At 35.6% G+C, this 23,308-nt stretch overlaps 1 protein-coding gene across 1 annotated transcript in view; it reads right to left on the bottom strand.

Annotated features, from left to right (window-relative positions):
* LOC123940395 (ubiquitin-conjugating enzyme E2 E2) overlaps nucleotides 1-23,308 on the bottom strand; it is a 374,692-nt gene that overhangs the window by 43,394 nt on the left and 307,990 nt on the right. The window contains exon 5 of the mRNA XM_046003183.1: nucleotides 1,039-1,186. Coding sequence (XP_045859139.1) covers nucleotides 1,039-1,186 — 148 coding nt within the window. The remainder of the gene's footprint in view (nucleotides 1-1,038; nucleotides 1,187-23,308) is intronic.

Raw genomic sequence — 23,308 nt, 5'->3', positions numbered from 1 at the left:
AAAAAACATTTTATAATGATCTTGTACAGTTACATTTTATTTTCCTTTTGGCTGAAGTATTTTTATATATCTTTATTTTAAAAAGTTTCTACTATTGAAAAATAACACACAAAATTTGAACAGATAATTTATAATTATAGTTCAAGTTTTATAAACCAGCCAGGAGCTCAAGAGAGACCCCGATTCCCCTTTGTCATTTCTCTTGTCTAAAACTTCACGTAGTTAGTGAATAGAGTTTATTCCTGAATGTGGAAGATAGAAACTTACGAAATATTAACACTACTAATTAAATACTCAAAGAATTTCTCACTGAAAACATCAATGAAAACTCTGTAGCTACCTTTGAACTTCTGTAGTTTTTAAAATAAACCCAAATATGTAAAAAATTAGCAGCTGGTTTGTCTTCTGGTTAAAATAAACTGGTCAAAGACACATAATCACACATCTAGGACAACACAGAAAGTAAGAACTCCCAGCATTAAGCACACCAGCAAGCCACAAAGGCTTGGCCATAGGCTCTTTTAGTTTTCCTGGGAAGTTGTATTTCCTAGTTGAGGACCATTCAGCTTTTTTGTTCTATTAGCTTGAAAGGACGCATGGTTATTAAAATGCCAACAAGGTCATGTCTGCATGGCGCTGCTTGGTTGTTATCAGATTTTAACGGCCCACATTTCTCAAATTAACATCTTCTGGTAGGCATCTAATTAAAGATTAAGCCATTCAATTTGAATTTTTATTATTATTTGGCAGCAGAATGTAACACATTCTTTAAATGCACTTCCCAATCCCAAATGATTTTTCATTAATTTTTATCACACTATGCATTTTCCTTCTTGGTAAATAATAGCTCTTAAAAAGACTAATGAGAAGACCCAATTTAAAAAGAAAGCAGTTACATACTATGGAAATTTAAAATCAATAATAATAGTAGTAGTAGCTACAGTAGTAGTGGTGGTGGTGGTAGTAAATAATTCACTAAGGTCTGACATTTATGTCTTGAATAGACTTGAATTCAGTATTAGACTTAAAATCTCTTACCAGGGTTGCAATCTGTAAGAAGTGAGCAGATGGAGAGGAGAACTTTAGAAATGGTTAGGGCTGGACTCCAGTTGTCCTTTAGGATGTCCAGACAGATGACGCCCTGGCTGTTAATATTACAGTGATAGATTCTTGTTCGGAAGGTAACCTAGAAGAAAAGGTAAAGTGTTATAAACGGACATACTTTTTATTGGACAAAATAATCCAAGGGTAGCTGGTTGAACCACATACTTAAATTCTCCTTAGGCACATGAGAAGAATCACGAAACAAAATCATTATTTTAGAATTTGTTATTCTGGACATAGAGAACTAAACCCCAATAGCAAAATCATGTCCTTTTGCTTTTGATAAAGAGTCCTATCACTTAACCAATTTTCTGGGGACTGAATTTGCTCTTAGTGCAATTGTAGGAATGTTGATAAGAGAAAAACTAACTGTGATTTCCAAAAACATTTCAAAGAAACAATTTCAAAAATAAAAATTTCAAAGGCAACTTGGGAATCTAGTTGTTTTTAAGAATTTTGTATATTTTAGAGTTCAAAACAGCATAAGAATACTATAAAAGAACATAAATATTATTCATTATGGTTTTAAAACATGAATTAGGCATGTATGTAAATAATATACATAGTTTATAAAAAACTGTATTAGTTACAATTTATGAACCTTTTCCTCCTTAAATTCTGTATCTTGAATATAATATTAGCATAGCCTATCTCTGCCCTATGATAGCTAGATCACCCCCGCACTTTGTTTAGGTGAAATTCTGAAACATGTTTCTAACATTTTTAAAGAACTTCAATTCAAAAGTTAAGTCTAAATCAGTTTTATAACTCTGGTAAAACTCTGTCTTATAAAAGCCTTATGTAAGCAATAATAAGATCTTAATGTCATTTATTAATATCATGTGCATTAGTATTCTCAAAAATTTAGTTGAAATATAAAAAAATCTTGGTGCGTTAACACCAGACTTCTGGTACCCTAAGTTTAAAATGGCTATGAACCCCCCCCGAAAAAAGGGCAGATCTTTGCATCTTTGCTGTCACCTCACCAGGGCATCCAGCATCCACTCAAACATCAGATTTAATTAATTTGTAAAATCAAGACTCAGAAAGGACAGACAGATCCTGTCTACTACAATTATTGAACAACACAGTACCATTTACATTTCACTAATACGCCTGATAGAACTGCCCTTCTGGTGTGCCTGGGTAGCTCAGTCAGTTAAGTGTCTGTCTTCAATCAGGTCATGATCCCAGTGCCCTGAGATCACACCCCATGTCTGGCTCCCTACTCAGCGGGGAGTCTGCTTCTTCCACTGCTACTCCCCCTGCTCATGCTGTCTCTCTAAAATAAATAAATAAAATCTTAAAAAAAAAAAAAAAAGATCTGCCCTTTTAGGAACATGCCAGAACTTATAGATAATTTTAACACTCCTTCTACACAAACACATTCTAAACACCTAACAATGCTGAAGAAAATAAAGCTAACATTTAAAAAAAATGCATTGCTGAATTTGCACAGAGAATCCCCGGAGGCCAGAACTGAAAACCAAAAATTACAGTATGCACATGAGCTGACAGTATAGCTATCAGGGGTGGGACGTAGGGAGGAGGAGCGGGGGAAAGGATAGTAGCCAGTCTTGGTAAAATGGAAGCTTGGGTTTTGATGCCTTCATGGAGAAAGGTGAAACCTTAGGGCTACATGTGGAAAGAGGCTGAAATGGTGAGCCCTTACATAGATTAGGATACTTGAGCAGCTAGTGTTTTAGTAAGTGGATGGACTTGAAAAGATAATGTCTTCTGGGAGAGATAGCAAAGATGCTTACTAGAGAAAGCCTAGGCTCTGAGGTGAAGAGAAAAATGTTTCCCCTGAATTCTAAATCCTGGGCATATATACTATGCAAACACCAACTGAAAAAGAGCTTAAATGGCTATATTACTATCAGATCAAACATATGTTTAAGGCAGAATGAATAAAGATGATTGCGGCATTATGATAAAATGAACAATTCATCAGAAAAATATAATAATTCTGAATCTGTTGTACCCAATAAGATAGCCAAAAATATAAAAAGTGAAACTTAGCAGAATTATAAGGAGAAAATGACACATCTACAATCAGAGGGACATTTTGCTGCAGCAACTGAAGTCATGCAGACCAAAACATAGTAAGGATACTGAAAATAGGAACAACCAAGTAAACAAAATCAAGGGATTGAACAAAGATGAAATTCCACACTCAACAAAGAATATATATTATTTTCCACGCACATAAGAAACGGTTATAAAAAACTGATCACATGCTCTGCCACAGAGGAAGCTTAATATATTTCAAAGAATTATTAAGACCACAAAGATTCTCCATCAAGTGTTTGGGAAACTGAAAACACATTTTTCAAATAATTCTTGTATCAGAGAAAAAAACCCCAACTACCTTTATAACTGAATGACAATGAAATGTTGGATTACCAACATCAAACTCTGCCATTTGGCAGAACAGTTGTCAAAAGAAACCTATAGTTTCATATACATAAATTAGAAAGGAGGAAAGACATGTAATGAGTGTTTAAGGAAGAAAAAAGAATAACAGAGTTAGTCCCATAAAAGTAGAAATAAATACGAGCAGAATTTAATGAAATAGAGAAAACGTAGTAATATTAAAATTCTGCAGAGAAATTAAAGTGCCTATTCTTTTAAGTACTAGATGAAAAGACAAAATATTTTTTGTGATCCAATGTAAATGATGAGTGGCTTCTATATACAATGTTTTAAAAACCTATCAGATGCTGATCGGCTACTCGGAGCTAGTTAATACTCAAAATAACTCAGAGGTAAGTAGTATTACTGTACCTACTTTTAAAATAAAGAAACTGTAACTCTGTAAGGAGACAGATGCTAGCTAAACTTATTGTGGTAATATTTTTGCAATACATATATATATCATATCATGATGTTGTGCACCTAAAATAAATACAATGTTCTATGCCAATTATATCTCAATAAAATGGCAGGAAAAAAAATAAATGAGGGCACAGAGGGGTTAAAGAACTGGCATGTGGTTGCACAGCTGTAAGTGGAGGAGTCAGAATCTGAACATAGCTTTGTTGATCCAAAACCTCATGGTCTTCTACTTAGCCTCAATGCCTCTGTTCTTTTTTTTTTTCTTTCCAACTTTTCAGATTATTATAGATTCATACTGTGTTGTAAGAATAATACCGATGGATCATATATGCTCCTCATCCACTTTCCCCTAATAGTAACCTCCTGCAAAACTGTAATACAGTATCACAGGAAACTCACACTGAAATAGCCAGCTGACCTTTTCCACTTACAACCAGTTTTATACACACGCATGTATATGTGTTTCTATGCAATTTTATCAGATGTAGATCTGTATGACCACAATCACAGCCAAAATACGTAACAGTTCCTTCACAAACATCCTTTGTGCTACCATTTACCTGGTGCAGCCACCTTCCCACTTTCCCTTCTTGATTCTTGACAACCACTACTCTCTGCCTCATCTCTATGATTTTGTCATTTCAAGAATGTTACATAAATGGAATCATATGGACCCTCATTTTTTGAAGTTTGCTCTTTCTACTTGCACATTTCCCTTCAGATCCATCTAACTTGTTGCATTATCAAGAGTTTGTTCCTTCTTATTGCTGGGTAGTATTCCATGGTATGGATGTTCTTTGAAGGACAAATGGATTGTTTCCAGTTTTTAACTATCACAAATAAAGCTGCCATGAACCTGTATGTGTATTTGTGTGCACATAAGTTTTTATTTCTCTGAGATAAATGCCCCAAAATGCAATTGTTGGGTTGTATCACAAGCTCCTATTTAGTTTTATAAGAAACTGCCATAATTTTTTCCAGAGCAGTTGAACTATTTTACATTCCCACCAGCAGAGTGATGACCCTGCAGTTTCTCTGCATCCTTGCAGCATTTAGTGTACTATGCTTTATTTTCCTTTTTGCCATTCTGATTGGGTGTAGTAGTTGGTAACATATTGTGGTTTTATTTATTTATTTATTTATTTATTTGACAGAGATCACAAGTAGGCAGAGAGGCAGGCAGAGAGAGAGAGAGAGAGAGAGAGAGAGAGAGAGAGGAGAAAGCAGACTCCTTGCCGAGCAGAGAGCCCGATGCGGGGCTTGATCCCAGGACCCCGGGATTATGACCCGAGCCAAAGGCAGAGGCTTTACCCCACTGAGCCACCCAGGTGCCCCCACATTGTGGTTTTAATTTGTATTTTCCTAATTGCTAATGATGTTGAACTTCTTTTCATGTGCTTATTTGCTATCTGGATACCGTCTTTCTTAAAAGAGGATGTTCATCTTTTGCCCATTTTCTAATTAGATTGTTTTTTACTGTCCACTCTCTATTTTAAGTGGCGATATTTCACTAAAAGTGAAGTACAGTTGGATAAAAAATAAAGCATGAATTTGCAAAGAATCTTGTGGGTTTTTTGGACAGAATGCTTTACACTTTAATTTTTTATAATATTAATTAAAGGATCTACTTTGGTGATATTTGTTAACTTTTGTCCCAAAAGGTGTTCATAAATAAACCACACGAATCAAACAGGTAGTTCGATTGTTCCTATACTTTAATGCTCTAGGCTCCCAGAAACAGTACTTTAAAATATTTTTTTTATTTGTGTATGGTTGACACACAATGTTACATTTCTTTCAGGTGTACAACACAGTCATTCAACATCTCTATGTTATGCTCTTCTCACAAGTGTACCCACCATACAGTACTATTACAACTGTCACACTACAACACTATTACAATATCATTGACTATATTCTCTATGCCATACCTTTAATTCTTGTGACTTATTCATCCCATAAGTGAAAGTCTGTATCTCCCACTCCCCAACCACTTTCCCTCTGTTAACCATCAGTTTGTTCTCTGCATTTACAGGCCTGATTCTGGTTTTTGTTTATTCATTTGAATTGTTTTTTTAGATTCCACATACAAGTGAAATCATATGGTATTTGTCTTTCTCTGTCTGACTTACTTCACTAAACATAGTACCCTCTAGGTCCATCCACATTGTGGCAAATGGCAAGATCTCATCCTTTTTTTATCGTTAATATTCTATTGTATATATACATAACACATCTTCATTATCCATTCATCTATTGTTGGGCTCTTGGGTTGCATATATCTTTTCAAATTAGTGTTTTCTTTTTCTTTGGGTAAATACCCAAAAAGTAATTATTACATCATATGGTGTTTCTATTTTTAATTTTTTGAGGAACCTCCATACTGTTTTCCACATTGGCTGATGAGTAGTGATGCTGAACATCTTTCCATGTGTCTGTTGGCCATCTGTATGTCTTCTGTGGGAAAACTGTTTATTCAGGTCCTCTGTCCATATTTTAATCATATTGTCTGATTTTTTTTAGTGTTGAGCTGTATAAGTAGTTGATATAGTTTGGATATTAACCCTTTATGGGATATGCCATTTGCAAATATCCTCTCCCATTTAGTGAGTTGTCTTTTTGTTTTGTTGATGATTTCCTTTGTTGTGCAAAAGCTTTTATTTTGGTGTAGTCCCAAAAGTTTGTTTTTGGTTTTGTTTCCTTTGTCTTAGGAGACATATCTAGAAAAATGCTGCTAAGGCCAATGTCAATGAAATTACTGCTTACATTCAGAATCTTCTAAGAGTTTTATGGTTTCAGGTCTCACAGTTGGGTCTTTAATACATTTTGAGTTTATTTCCCACAAATACCACCATTTGAACCAGAAAAAGTTGATCATCAGAGTTTTAAGAAGTGTCACACATCTACCTATTGTAATGTAAGCTATGACCTCTTCCGGGTCCCCTTATTATCCTCCTATTTCTAGTATCACATATGCCACAGGACCTCCTCATCAAACCATCAGTTACCCATGAAAGTATTTTCTTTCAACTGATGTCTAAGGCAGTGCTGGCACATAGAAAAAGCCCATTGTTTGTTGAACAAATGCTGCCAAATCACAGGCTCGTGCTCAGAGACAAGTATCTTTCTCAGGGGTTGTAACATCTTATTGTTCTTTAAACATTTCCCAGCCACAACTTATTGTAGAATGGAAACTGGGGAGAATAATCTGGAAAGTAAGACATATTTGTTACTACTGCCTAATAATAAAGAAAATTTAAAAAAAAATGTGGCCTGGTCAGATCAGCGTAAGTGTTCCACAATCAAGGCAAAAACTTGCTAATAACGGCTCTTGAAACAGTTAGCATTCTTTTCCAGATGCTAACAACAAAAAGGGGAAATGAAAAAGAATATATGCAAACTGATAAGGAATTGCCTGTAGTCCTTTTAGACTTTAGTGATACAGAAACAGAAAATGATGTTTTGAATATTGACAAATATCAAGGGATTTGTACATGTTAGAAGATCTTTTAAAGACTGAGAAAGCACCTTTCTCCCACCCTCATTCTGAAGACTCTTCACATCTGACTCAATTTTATAGAAAGACCATCATGTTATCTTGTTTAGGGGACTGGATGGCAGTACATCCTTCATGTCACCCTTCTGACAAAAAAACAAATGATAAAAGATGACTGAAAAGAAAATTCCAGTTCCATGCAGGGCTTAATATTTACTGAGTTCTGTGTATCACACAACCCACACCTGCATTTGCATTTATTGCTGTATTTGAAGCACAGCTCAATACTGATGTTTATAATGATAGCTATCATTCCTCAAGGAGAGGTAAAATTATATTGAGAATACTGTTTTCAAAGGCAGGGAAGACAGCACGTTTTAGAACATTTTCCATATATTAACGAAATTTTTAAAATTATTTGGATATAGTGATACAGAAAACTTGTTTATCCAGAGTATCTAATTCCTAGATGACTCTGTATGAGAAGTGTTTTGATTGTTGTGTAATACATAAACACACAATAGAGGCATGTGTGTGGTAGACAGGATAATGCCCTATCACCCCAAAGATGTCCATATCCTAATCCCTGGAACCTGTGAATAATGTTACTCTTGCATGATAAAAGGGACTTTGTAGGTGTGAATAAGTTAAGGCTCTTGAGATGGGGTGATTACTCTGGGATTGTATAAGTGGCCTAGATATAAGCACAAGAGTTTTGTAAGAGGGAAGCAGAAAGATAGGCAGGGGATGTCAAAGAGTCAAAGCAAGGTGAGAAAGCAAGAAGCCAGAGTGATGGGGCCATGATCTAAGCAAGAGAGTAGGCCTCAAGAAGCTGGAAATGGCAAAGAAATGAATTTCCCCTCAAGACCTCAAAAAGGAATGCAGCCTTGCTGACACCTTGATTTTAGTTTGCTGACATCCAGAACTGTAGGACAAGAAATTCATATTGTTTTAAGCCTCTAAGTTTGTGTTAATTTGTTACAGCAGTAATAGGAAACAATACATGTATGTATATTTTCCAGCTGCATTATTACTTTAACTTACAAGTGTAACTTAAAATGTCGCTGTGCTATTTCTATACTTCACACAATCACCTGCCCTTAAAAATAATTTTAGAAAGAGTTAACAGAATTCTTTATGTTGACTATAGCATAAAACAGTGCTACTAAGTAGTGAATGATCTAGGAGAAAAGTCACTTTACTTCTCTGAGCCCCTATTTCCTGACAAAATAAGATTTAAATTAGATTATTCTCAGGACCATTCTAGCTTCAAGATCCAAGAGTTATATTATGAAAAGAATATGTGGTTTTGGGAGCTCATTGGACTTGAGCTGGAATTCTGACTTTAGATGAATCAACTTAGCCTGTTTGAGATTCAGTTTCCTCATCTTAACATGGAGAAAAATACTAGCTATACTATCCCACAATGGCTGTGAAGACTGAAATACACAAGAAGTCCTAGTACCACGCCTGGCACTCAGCGGAAATTCAAGCAGTGCTAGTCTCTCTTCCCCTCTTCATATCTCCTAGTTTTACAAGGCTATTTCAAAACCCATGTGTTCATGTAATAATTCCCCTATCACCTGAGTTTTAAGTGTATTTTCTCTGTACCACTCCTTTGCTCTAGGGTAAGGACAACACTCCACATACAGACAAAAAGTGGCTTTGTAAAGGGAGAGAAAGCATGTAGGGCATGAATATACACAGAGAAGAAAATATTTTAATAAAGTATTCCTGCCACAATTTAGGAAAATGTTTTAAAGTAAATACCTCCAAGCTGAAAAGCTGATAATGACATTAAAAATAATCATTTAAAATAATATTTCAGAAATAACCTCTATTTTGCAAACAGATTCCATTTTTCAAAAAACTTTTCAACAGGAGATAAATGACACAGTGATTTTACTGAGGAAGTATGAGATCAGTGAGAAATACAGTCCTCTTAAAAATACTTTTCCATGGAGACCCAGAGAGGAAATATTTGGAGCTCCTGTGCCATAAATCAGTGAATCATGTAACAAAGGTCCAAAAATAGCAGGGTTAACATCATTCAAATGGATCTTGGCTGAAGGCTTACTATGAAACTAGTTTATCTGAACAATTTGGTAGTACACATTTTAAAAATGTCAGTACTACTAACCTTTTTGAGATTTCAAGTGCTCTTTTCTTAAAATGGACTTAAGAGCACTGCACCAGCAACTACTACATCCTAAGATAAAACAAAAACTGGAATAACCCACCACAAGTGAGAAGAATCACAAATCTTAAAGAAACTCTAAGAAATACACATTAGCAAAATAAAACCAAACCCCTTCCCAAATAGAAAACAAAACAAAAACAAAAAACCTGGAAATATATTTCTTCTCTCATAACTGGCAGTAAAGGAATTAAAATTAAACATTACTTAGAAACTATCATGTGTAATGATGATGCCCACTCCGTTACACATGACTATATAGTATGGTATGTTTAACCAGAGGATAGAGCCACTTTTTAAATTTTTTTTTTCTCAGTTGAATTTTTTTTTTTTAATTTATTTTCAGTGTAACGGTATTCATTGTTTTTGCACCACACCCAGTGCTCCATGCAGTACGTGCCCTCCCTTTACCCACCACCTGGTTCCTCAACCTCCCACCCCATGCCCCTTTAAAACCCTCAGGTTCTTTTTCAGAGTCCATAGGCTCTCATGGTTCACCTCCCCTTCCAATTTCCCTCAACTCCCTTCTCCTCACCATCTCTCCATGTCCTCCATGTTCTTTGTTATGCTCCACAAATAAGTGAGACCATATGATACTTGACTCTCTCTGCTTGACTTATTTCGCTCAGCATAATCTCTTCCAGTCCCGTCCATGTTGCTACAAAAGTTGGGTATTCATCCTTTCTGATGGAGGCATAATACTCCATCATGTAAATGGACCACATCTTCCTTATCCATTCATCCATTGAAGGGCATCTTGGTTCTTTCCACAGTTTGGTGACCGTGGCCATTGCTGCTATAAACATTGGGGTACAGATGGCTCTTCTTTTCACTACATCTGTATTTTTGGGGTAAATACCCAGCAGTGCAATTGCAGGGCCATAGGGAAGCTCTATTTTTAATTTCTTGAGGAATCGCCACACTGTTCTCCAAAGTGGCTGCACCAACTTGCATTCCCACCAACAGTGTAAGAGGGTTCCCCTTTCTCCACATCCTCTCCAACACACGTTGTTTCCTGTCTTGCTAATTTTGGCCATTCTAACTGGTGTCAGGTGATATCTCAATGTGGTTTTAATTTGAATCTCCCTGATGGCTAGTGATGATGAGCATTTTTTCATGTGTCTGATAGCCATTTGTATGTCTTCATTGGAGAAGTGTCTGTTCATATCTTCTGCCCATTTTTTGGTATGATTATCTGTTTTGTGTGTGTTGAGTTTGAGGAGTTCTTTATAGATCCTGGATATCAACCTTTTGTCTGTACTGTCATTTGCAAATACTTTCTCCCATTTCGTGGGTTGCCTTTTTGTTTTGTTGACTGTTTCCTTTGCTGTGCAGAAGCTTTTGATCTTGATGAAGTCCCAAAAGTTCGTTTTCGCTTTTGTTTCCTTTGCCTTTGGAGATATATCTTGAAAGAAGTTGCTGTGGCTGATTATCGAAGAGGTTACTGCCTATGTTCTCCTCTAGGATTCTGATGGATTCCTGTCTCATGTTGAGGTCTTTTATCCATTTCGAGTTTATCTTTGTGTACGGTGTAAGAGAATGGTCAAGTTTCATTCTTCTACGTATAGCTGTCCAGTTTTCCCAGCACCATTTATTGAAGAGACTGTCTTTTTTCCATTGTGTATTTTTTCCTGTTTTGTCGAAGATTATTTGACCATAGAGTTGAGGGTCTATATCTGGGCTGGATAGGGCCACTTTTTAAAAAAGATGTCAAATACTATTTAAATGGTGAATAACAAAAAAACTTTCGGGTATAGAAATTTAAATTTAAAAAGTCTTTCTCAGTTCCTTTTAAGTACAGATGTAGAAAAACATGCAACTACCCCCATCTTGAGAAGTAAATCTCTTGAAGACAGGAACATCGTACTCAATCCTCAGGGCCCTTTCTCACTGTGCAACACCTGATTATACCCAAGCCCTGAAAGGGAAGACACTTGGTATGACTTTATTAGGGACCAATAATTAGATTCCTTCTTATCTAACTTATAAAAATTAAATTTATATAGAAAGTTTCAGGAACATATCTATATTAAATGAGATTCAATTTGATTATTTTTCCAAATTTGTGTGTTCTTTTTTATTAGTGCCTTATTCTCTCATTATATTTCCTATTCCATTTTTTAATCTTTTTTGGGGGAGAGGGGTAAAGGCAGAGGGAAAGAATGAATCTTCAGCAGCTCCATGCCCAGTGAGGAGCCCGATGCCGGGCTGGATCTCAGGCTGGATCTCACAACCCCGAGATCATGACCTGAGCTGAAATCGAGCCACACACTTAATTGACTGAGCCCCCCCATGTGCCCCTCCATCTTTTTCTCTGCAAAAGATTATCTCATCTCTTTTGACTTGTTCTACTGACTCAAGTTTCAGAAATGGTACTCCAGCTGATTCTCTTTTATGGTAGGATCATATCATGGAGTGCACTGCAATCTGAGTAAGAGTTCATTCTCAGTGTGTATTATTTAATTTTCTGTAGAAGCCTCATGTACCTTAGACTGTGGTGCTCTGCATTTCCTTCTTCACGGGCGTCATGGACAACACTAGTTTGAGACAAGATTGTATCATATATGCCAAAATGTAAGGCAATATAGAGTTAGGAAGAACTGATTTATATTTAAATCTGTATAAAAATCTCTTATAGATGTTGTCTCAATTACTTTATTTTGAACAAAATACTATCTGTTAAAGACACAGTAGCTTGAAACCAGCTCAATCAATGTTTGTTTGGCATGCATATAGAGGTTTCCTTCCTCAATCAATTAAAAAAGAAAAGAAAAGAAACTTAACAAAGCTCTAGAAGTGGCACACTGCTAAGAGTACAACTTTATTATTTGAAGGCTTGGCTTTTAACTGCCTTTTAAAGGCCATTTGAGAAAGTAATATGGTACTTTAAAACAATTAACGATTTTTTTTTTGGAAAGCTGGTTCTATCAGTTTTCTACAAATGGGTTTTCACGGCTTGGACAATTTTTCCAGTAACATAATTATATATGGATTAAAAAACTGCTGAGTCCCCAGCAACTGAGGGACAAAGGATGATCTGATATCTAACTTAAACATGTACACAAAATATCACTTAAGGATTCCCATTATTTTAATTCATTGAGCATATACACAACAGGTCCTCAATCAATACCTGGGGGTCCATCAAAACCAAAACCCAAAGCTCTCTTAAGTTTAATATTTCCACCAGAGGCCTCACTCCTCAACCCCATCCCTCATAAAATACTAGAACAGCTGCTCTTAAACATTGAACTTAAAACGATTATATGAGGCTATGTTGATCCAACAACACTTACTTATTAATTAGTACTGCACAGAGAAAACATAATTTAACAGATGTCCAATGAACCTACATTTCTAAGACAAGATGATTCATTTCTGCTTTATAACTGCAAAAGTGTCTAATACATAACGACAATTAATTACGAAGCACAACAGCTGAGATACTTAATGGATTAATGGATAATAAATGGCCAACCATATGACACTTGCTATTAAATTAGAGACAGTGACATAAACATAAACATAAGGAGAATACCCTCCTTTTATTTTGTTCACATTTTTTATAAGTCTCACACTACCCAAGGCAATTATATAAAATGTAGCATATTTACAGATTTCCTAAATGTAAACTGGAAATAATATACAGGCTTCCTTTATCCTTTGGGAAAGAAGTACTACATTTTATGTTTGTAGACATATGAAGAGGCAGTTATTTATTTAAGAGATTAATAATTCAATATACACACAACACAATACAAAGTATTCATCATAACTTGCTGGAAATGACAATTTGATTTTTTCATATAGCCCACAACAGTGTTGAAGTAAACTATATTTTAACACAGTTGAAAATGAATCAATGACTAATTCTGTTAATGATACAGTAAATTAACAGCAATTACAGAGTTGGCTGAATGCCCACTCTCTCAGTGAGTGTTATATTACACAAAAAGAGACATTCTTTGAAAGTCTTCTTTGAAAGTGGCGGTGTTCAAAGTTTCCAAACTTTGCACATATGCATGCTAGAGAGGAAAAGGTACTGGTTTCTCTGTTTATACCATGAAATAAAAAAAAATACCACAGGTATATCATGGAACATTGTAAAACAAAAAATAATAAAAATTTAAAATGGCTAACAATTATTCAATGTTTATGTGCTGGGCACTATTCTAAGTGATCTCCATTTATTACATAACTTAGTCTTCACAATCACCCTGTGAGGGAGGTACTATTATTTTCCTCATTTATGGATAAAGAAACTGAGACACAAGTTCAGAGGAATCCAAGTGTGTGTAGTTGAGGCAATTTCAATACTAAATGAAGAAGTTGTAAGAAGGAAGGAAACAAAACATACACGCAGCTGCGTGCGTGCGCACACACACTCCTCATAGCCCCACAGAGTTTTTTTGGAAAACAGGAAAGAAAATAGGAAGAGAATAAAGAAATTTATGTGATTTTTAGATCTAACAATTTGAATTCAACAGAAAAGCTAATGTTGTAGGGATTTAGTTGCTTTTTCAGATCAAGTTCTGGTAAAATGAGAATTCATGTAAAGTGTTAAGCAAAGAGAAGAAAAGTTTAATGATATTCTCTATTATTATCATTGTTCTTATGCCAAATGACCTGTCATTTCTGAGATTACTGAAGATAAAAAAAACCAAGTCCGTTAAAAAAGGTAAACAAATACTATTTTAACATGACTTGAAAATTGGCACTACGATTCATCTATCTTTGAATAATTTAAATCTCAGCATTTAGAATATCCTAGTGAGTAATCTTTAGACATCTGTGGAGAACAGATGCAATGAACCAACCTGATACTCATGATACTGTACACTATTAATAGACAGCTAGCCAGGTAGCTTATTTCAAAAGTAAAACAAGGTCAAAGTCTGACTGAGAGAATGAAGGAGAGGGTGCTGAATGATAAAATAAGAAGTTGTCTGTTACTCTGCAATTTTTGATCATGGGAGTGCAATGATGAATGGGGTATTTAAAAATCTGTAAGATGGTTGTTACATAGCATTCCTTTTTTTTTGTCTTGTTTTAATATTTCATTTATTTTAGAAAGAGAGGTAGAGTGAGAGCATGTTGCCTATGTGCAAGCAGGGGGTGGAAGCACACAGGGAGAGGGAGAGAATCTTTAAGCAGACTCCCCACTGAGCATGAAGTCTCACACAGGCTGCATCTCACAACCCTGAGATCACACTGGAGCTGAAATCAGGAGCTGGACACTCAACCGACTGTGCCACCCAGGTGCCCCAACACAGCGTTTCTTTTTAAACTAACGTCTCATCATGAAATGAATCCTTTATGGCTGATGACACTACTTATTTCTAAGTTCATAGAAAGGTATGTTAACACCGTGGGAGGTTTTTGTCTTTTTTTTTTGTACACGATTTGGATAGTAACCAAACCAAGAGATAAATGAATACAGGTGAAACAAAACAAAAGGGGCACCTGGGTGGCTCAGTGGGTTAAGCCTCTGCCTTCAGCTCAGGTTATGATCTCAGGGTTCTGGGATTGAGCCCCACATTGGGCTCCCTGCTCAGCAGGGAGCCTGCTTCCCTTCCCCCCATCCCCCCCCCCGGCCTACCTGTGATCTCTGTCTGCCAAATAAATAAATAAAATCTTTAAAAAACAAAACAAAAGAAAAAAAAAGGGGGAAATGGAGAAAAGATGGGCAACTCAAACCAAAATCTGTAGCAGGTAGGCAGGAAAGGAGGGACCAGATGTATAGGCAGAGAACCAGAAATGGATGAAGAACCATTTCTGATCATGGCCCTAATCACCTCCTGGAACCCACTTTGCTGAGAAGAGCAGAGAGAGGAAAAGGTAAATGGTAAATATGTAATAGACAGTCCAAGGTAGTCACTCTTATCTTGATTCTTTGGACTGAGGTATCCTTATAAGGATGAATATATTTCTCTCATTGCAAAAAAGGTACATAAGACTTTTACCTCATATTAAGAACTACCACCAATATATTTGTTTGCCCTCCAGGAAACTATTTAAGAATTACTTGCTAGTTTTTCTGAAGGAGTATCTGATATTTAGAGGGATTTCTTTCTTTCTTTCTTTTTTTTAAAGATTTTATTTATTTATTCAAAAGAAAGAGCATAAACAGGGAGAGGGGCAGAGGCAGAGGGAGATGTAGACTTCCCGCTGAGCAGGGAGCCCAATGCAGGACTTAATCCAGAATGGAAGGATCATGACCTGAGTGGAAGGCAGAATCTTAACCAACTGAGCCACCCAGGTGCCCCTAAGAGAAATTCCTTAAATTTTTTTTTTCTAAAGATAATTACACAGGGTTTGTTTTCTTTTTTAATTTTCTTGTCTATTTATCTATTATCCCGGGCAAGTTTTTTCCTTCTCCCTCTCCCAATCTTCATTTGTCTACAGTCTAACCTTTGCTATCATTCTGTGATTTCTAACATTATTTCTCTAGTCTCTATTTCCACTTTTTGGGTTATCTTACTTCATTCACATCTCAGAACTTCTGAAGTTTTGAATTTGCCTTTTCCCCTCCAGAATTCTATGTAAGAGTACTGCCCTAAAAAGACTCAAAAGGTTAATTTCCCCTAAGGTTTGGTAAAAACACATCTGATAGAAACAAGGAAAAAGAAGTATCAAATAGGAATGATTCAGAATTGCAAAAAATTACACTGGTATTTCCTAATGCTCTATTCCTGCAGCTTGAATCTCCCATCCCTAAAAAACCATCTGAACTAGTATCTTAAATAAAAACTGTAAGCTGCTTTTTTCTTTTCCCTATAACTTGCAACATTCAACTTCATGCTATAGAAAATTGGCTGCTGTGGCATAACAACAAATACTACCTTTTTAAAGCAAACAGCTACACCATATGTGGCTTTTTAAATAAATAGTTCCAATTTCATTTTACAAAACTGATAACTGTACATATAGCTAAATAAAGATTTTAGAAATGAATTTCTGTAGAAAAGCTAGCAATGAATGTTTACTTATAAAGGGAACAAATTTATAAAAGGTTCTTAAGAACAGGATTTTATCTGATATTGATTTAAATCCCCTAGAGGGGAGAGTGGGATGTCAGCATATAAGTGTTCAGTAAACAATGAACTGGGAAAAAACAGAACATTTACATTTGAAAAAGAGGTCATACATACCACAATTAAAAATGACAACCACCTCAGAACTTCTGATGTTTGAACAGTTAGGATTAATGACTTTTACTGTGGGGTGGGGGGGATGGAGGAGGGGTGGGGGGTGTGGGGTGGTGGGTAGGAGTGAATAATTGCCTTATATATAAAGTTTATAAAGAAATGTGTTATTTTGGGGGTGCCTGGGTGCCTTAGTTGGTTAAGCGTCTGCCTTCGGTTCAGGTCATGATCCCAGGGTCCTGGAATGGAGCCCCATGTCTCATGGTGGGCTCCTGTTCAGTGGGGAGCCTGCTTTTCCCTCTCCCTCTGCTGCTCCCCCTGCTTGTGTTCTCACTCTCTCTCTCAAATAAATAAATGAAATCTTAAAAAAAAAGAAAAGAAATGTGTTGTTATTCAAATTTTGCTGTCGGGCAACTTTCAAAGTCTTGTAACTAATATTTTAGACAGCAGAGATTATAAATCTCAAACATTAACTGTAGAGTTGGGATTAAGTACTTCATAGACCTTCAGATTAGAAAACAGAACTGACAGACATCCTAGAAGTACAACACAGAGTCCTACATTGTATCTACTTCAAATAAATAGTAGAAAGAATTTAAAAATTTGAGATTTCTGAGTAAAAGTGACTAACAAACTGTCTCCCCCTGCATAAGAATATTCATGTACTTCTGTCCTAACAATATTAAGATAACTTACTTTTCTTCAAAGGCCTGAATCGGTCAGTTTTTCATGACTTTTCTCCTTTTATGGGTCAGAATTACTTAGTGATACGTAGATTAAAGGACAAAGACAACAACCCTTGTTTGCAGCAGAAACTAACATATCAACATAGTATGATAGTTATACTGACCATCGCCCTGACATGTTCTAAGGTCTTCAAAGATGTATGCATTCAGAGGCCCCACAACTTTAACAGATAGATGGTTTGAACTTCTTGGATGTCATAAAAGTGTAAATTTAAAAGATTACTTTCTCAGGTATGTATTTAGAAACTGTATCACTACTTTATAGTCACATAATGGATTATTTTTGGCTTGGTTAAGAGTAACTGTTTTTTTCACTGACCATAAGAATCAATACATGAAAGATGTTAAGAATAGAAGATACAAGAACAAACCAAATATTTTATCCAAATTTCTAATTATTAGTACATTTTCACACTCAAAAAAAAATTTTTTTTTTTAAGATTTTGTTTATTTATTTATTTGACAGACAGAGATCACAAGTAGGCAGAGAGAGAGGGAGAGGGGGAGAAGCAGGCTCCCCGCTGAGTGGAAAGCCCGATGTGGGACTCGATCCCAGGACTCTGGGATCATGACCTGAGCCGAAGGCAGCGGCTTAACCCACTGAGCCACCCAGGAGCCCTACACTCAAAAATTTTTAAGTTGAATCTTCAGTTTGATATTACAGTGCAGGAATAGTATTTTCTTGAACACTGCTGATTGTCAAAATACACATTTGCTTACTTTACACCTAGCTTAGTGGAAGAACAAGATATGTTATTTGTAGATACTATTGGTATAAGATACTGTTTGCTATAGAGTTATTAAGCTTTTCTTCCTCTGTAATAGTAACTGATAAAGGTAACAATGGGGCTCCCTTTCAACAATCTGTCTTACAGATATGGTCCATAATGATAATGCAATTTCACTGAAGTAATCTCATAAATGAAGTTTTATGTACTGTTTTAAGATGTTTTTGAATATTTTTAAGAGCAAACATAATGCTGTTACCCTGATTTATATTTTTATATATATATTACATATATAAATATTGGCATATATTATATTCTAAAATGTAAGAATATATATTATATATAATATTTATAAATAAATTATAACATATATCACATTTAGTATATTGCTATAAATGTGATATTTCTCTAAATTCAAGTTCCATATATGTAATACATTATGAAGCGTAGGACATGGTTGGTAGAGCAAACTTGTTTTTTCCACACTTTAAAGTTCTGCCATCCTCCATCTTGATAACTTGACATTTTCTTTTACCTATGGAAATGCTATCCATCTTTACTGGATAGTTCTTTTATGAAGCATTCCCCGGCTATTTCCAGTCATAGTACTCAATCCTTTTTTCTAAACTTCTTTACATTTAAGCTTAGCCTTGTGTGTGTATATATATTTCTTTTTCCTACCTAGACTGAAGGGAATCTGAGGGCAAGGCATGTGGGAGATTCTTTGCAACCTCTGTGATATCCAGCACTGCCACACATCTAATAAGGGCTTGGATATATATTTAATGAGTGAATGAGTAAAGAGTAATTTTCTATAAAAATCTTTCAGCTATCAAATGCTCGTGTTTCCTCCTCAACCCCCAAATAGGAAGTAGGAGTAAGTGTGGAAGAAGAAAAGTTTTCTCTGAATGAATTTACTGTGTTTCTATTTGATTTGTATTTAAATTTTAATTTAATTTGGAAATTTTAGGATGTTTAATCCCAGAAATATGCTTGACATGACCAGACAGCAATTTCTGGTATTGGTTACAGTCAACTATTTTATATAGTTACAAGTCCTCCTATAGGCCCCCAATACTTGCTCAAATATAACTCAACTCACTTGTCAGCATTTATACAAGTAAATACAACCTAGTAGGTCAGAATCTTTTTCTGAGAAGATGTATTAATGAATGTCATGCATTTTAACCCTTTCTTCTTTGTCAAGAATTTCAAAATAATCAATTCTAAAAAAATAAACCAAGAAGGTATTTATTGATGCCTATGGTCTAAACAGATCTATGTTAGGTTCTAGGGAAGATACAAAAGTATAAATATTGTCTGGTTTTGAGGAATGTTCGCTGCCAATTATAAAAAAAGGTTTTGGTTTAAAACAAAGAACAAAAGGGATAAACTTTCACTTATTCAGTAGGTATCTGTTAACTACTACCTTCAAAGCACTGTGTGGAACTGAAGAGAATGGGGCTAATGGGTGGGAGAGGAAGCTAAGATGTACAAGTTAGGTCCTGACCCTCAGATGCCTGACCATCTAGGAGAGAAAGAAGAGAATCATACAGATAACTATGAAGAAATGTCACACGTGAGGACACAAGGATCTAGGGTTCAGATCAGAACAGATAGTACCTGGTTGGGAAAAATCCCAGAAAGTATTAGAAAAGAGGTAGGCACAGACTGAATTATGAAGGACTGGGATAAGGAGAGTTTGATGACTACCTTTTTTTTTTTTTTTTTTTTTTTTCCTTCTCTGAAATTTTTCACCAAGAAGAAGATAACTTCAAATATGTCTACATCAAAAATTCTTTCTATGTCATGACATACTGACCTGCAGTTATTGACTTCATGTATTCTCAGCTGATAGCAATGATTGTGCACAAAAGCTCAGATCTTCAGAAAAAATACACAGTGATATTAATGCATCCTGCAAGAAATGTGGATCGTGGACATGAGAGAAATGTATGAGTAGACACTACCTCCTCAATTTCTCTATCTCTTCATTCTCCTTATCACTACTCTAGGCATTCATCATCACTAGATGAAATTATTACAATAGCCTCCTTCACGACACTTTCTCTTTGGTCTCTCCTTCCCTCCACCATGCACTGTATCACTTCGAGGGGAATCTGTCTAGCATGCAAACACATCAATTGTCTATTGCCTGTAGGATAAATCCCTTAAGGTGGCACATCTGTCTATCCCTGTTGGACGCACCACACTGCCCTGAAAAAGTCACACATTTGCAGTCCTCTGTGTATGCTCTTCTTTTTGTCAGAAATACAGATTTTTCTTTGGGGGGGGTACTGCTACCATCCTTTAAGTGCTCCTTCTCCAATGTTTCCACTGTATTGTTATCCTTAGTATAGTTACTGGTATGTCTGTCCAAGCTCCATAAAGGCCAGGGCTGGGTCTCACCCTTTTTTTGGGGGGGGGGGGGTCTCTTTTATTCCAGAGTGGCTACTATCTCCCATCTTTATCTTTTAATTGTCTTAAAATCCTACCATTAAAACCAAATCATGGATTTAGACATATAAAGCAAAAACCACCACCACTAAAACAAAACAAAAAACAACTAAAGAAAATATGGCTTATCCAAGCAAGAATGTAGCAAATTGAGAAAGAGAATCACTCCTTGGAGTAGACAAAAGTGAACTCTAACAGATGGCAGCGTGAAGACAAAGTCTTCAACTCTACTCAATTATATTAAATTTTATTTCTTTTGTTAACAAGGAGAATGATAGAATTTTTAACAAACCTCTAGAAAGTATTATTAAACAGAAGATTTGCTAGTACTTAGAAAATGATGTGGTGATCAATGGGATTAAGCATGGATATACCAAAATCAAACTGTGCCATAGGTCACTCCATTTCCTTTTCAATATGGCTATTAAATTCCAGATTAAGGGAAGACATATTTGAACTCCAGCACGGTTTATGATGAGCTCTTTTAAAAGTCATTCAAAAATCTTACAAAGTCAAGGCCTAAACTGAGGGTCATATGCAGATTCTCTTTGAATGCTGGTGCTGTGCCAACCAGTTATATCTCTGAGGTGATCACATCATTCTTTGTTTACCCCCATTAACAACTTCTTCCTATTCTGCTCAGGCATATACACAATCAAAACTCTTGGAAGTCTTCTTCCTTTATTACTGTCAATGACGCTGGCCCAGTGCTAAAATAGTCACAGCAGACTAGCAGTTATAAATTCGACTTTTATGTATGTGGGGAAGTATTATTTATGACCAATGAGATTGTAAAAAAAAGTAGGGCCTAAAAGCAAACTGCACTATGGGAAACCTCACTTTGACTGTCACCTTGTAGGCAAGAGAGAATCCCAGGCTGGGTGATAACTCAGTTTAGTAGATGTGCAATAAGCTCAATAAGCAAATTTTAGCAGATTTTGCCATACGACCAAATAAATTAAATAGGCACAAAAAAGCTCTTCAGTGGGATAATGTGTGATCAGTCCTGTGTTTGTCAACATTTTATCAATGACTTAGATGGAGATATATTAGACATGTTTATCCAAGCTGCAGGTAATATAAAGCTGGATCGTTTACACACAAGTCAGAAACTAAGAATAAAAAGATTTAAAGAGGTCAAACTAAATGTTAAAAGAAATAATACAAAGGTATCAAGAAAAAAGAACAAGGTATATTTAGGCTCAAAGCTTATAATTTTCATAAGACAGAGGAGACCTGGCCTAAATGTAGCAATACAATGCTTTTTGAATAGAAACTACTGGAAAAATGTATATAAAGAAAAGTACACAGATCATCAATACACAGCTTGATAAGCTTTTAAAAAGTCAACAAGCTCAGGGGCGCCTAGGTGGTTCAGTGGTTGTGCCTCTGCCTTCTGCTCAGGTCATGATCTCAGGGTCCTGGGATCGAGCCCCACATTGGGCTCTCTGCTCAGCAGGGAGTCTGCTTCCCCCTCTCTCTGACTGCCTCTCTGCCTACTTGTGATCTCTCTTTCTCTCTGTCAAATAAATAAATAAATAAAATCTTTAAAAAAAAAAAAAAAAAAAAAGATGTCAACAAGCTCAGGTAACAACCACCGAGAACAAGATATAGAATATTGCCAGAATCTCAGAAATCTTACTTATTTCTTCCCAGTCACAAACATCCTCCCAAATATAACCACTATTCTGAATTCGACTTCTACATAATAGTTCTGTTTTGTAATTTACACAAATGGAATCATATAGTATATAAGTGGAATCATACAGTATATACTCTTTTGTATCTTCTTTTAATACATGTTTATAAGATTCATATGTATTGTTCAATGTTCTATTTTTTAATTTCACATATAATATCCACTGTATGAATATACTACAATTTATTCATTCTATTACCCACAAACTCTTCCCCCAGGAATCTTGTGTTTAAATACAGTTTAAGAAGTGATAGTTGTGCAGTGTGACAAAGTGGCAGCAAAGACAGAGTTTACATACTTTCTTTGCCTAAGTATGCCTTGGGAAGATAAGAGCATGCATTGAACTGGCTTTCATGATATGACTTCAAATTCTGATGCTCTAAAAATGGCACAGAAAAGTGAGTATGTTCATACTACATTACTAAAGGTGAATATCTATAGGGAAAAGTACTTAGTTCTTAGATTATAGTATTTTTCTGTTTTGCAAAAATTGGCCCGTATACCTAGCCTCATTTGAACCTACATTTAAAGATGCAAATTATTTGCTTATAATTTTTGTTGACAGATGGTCTGCATAAAACATAGCCTCAATACCTTATAAAATCAAGAATATACTATTTCAAACAAGATGAAAATAAAAACTCAAGTTTTTTCTTTAACAAAGATTAATTTCTTGCCATTAAATTTCATGCCAATATATAGAGCACTTAATTTTAAGCATTTTAAGATAAACTGTATTACCATTCATTGTTTTAACAAAAATGTATTACTTTTTACTGGGCCTACTAAATGCCCTTATGATAAAAATCTTCATAAAAAAGGACAACCCTAGGGGGACATAGGTGGCACAATTAGTTGAGCATCTAACTTGGTTTTGGCTGAAGTCATGATCTCAGGG

The sequence above is a fragment of the Meles meles genome, chromosome 4 (assembly GCF_922984935.1).
Source record: "Meles meles chromosome 4, mMelMel3.1 paternal haplotype, whole genome shotgun sequence".
Classification (NCBI taxonomy): Eukaryota; Metazoa; Chordata; class Mammalia; order Carnivora; family Mustelidae; genus Meles; species Meles meles.
This window is presented reverse-complemented; position numbering and strand designations above follow the sequence as displayed.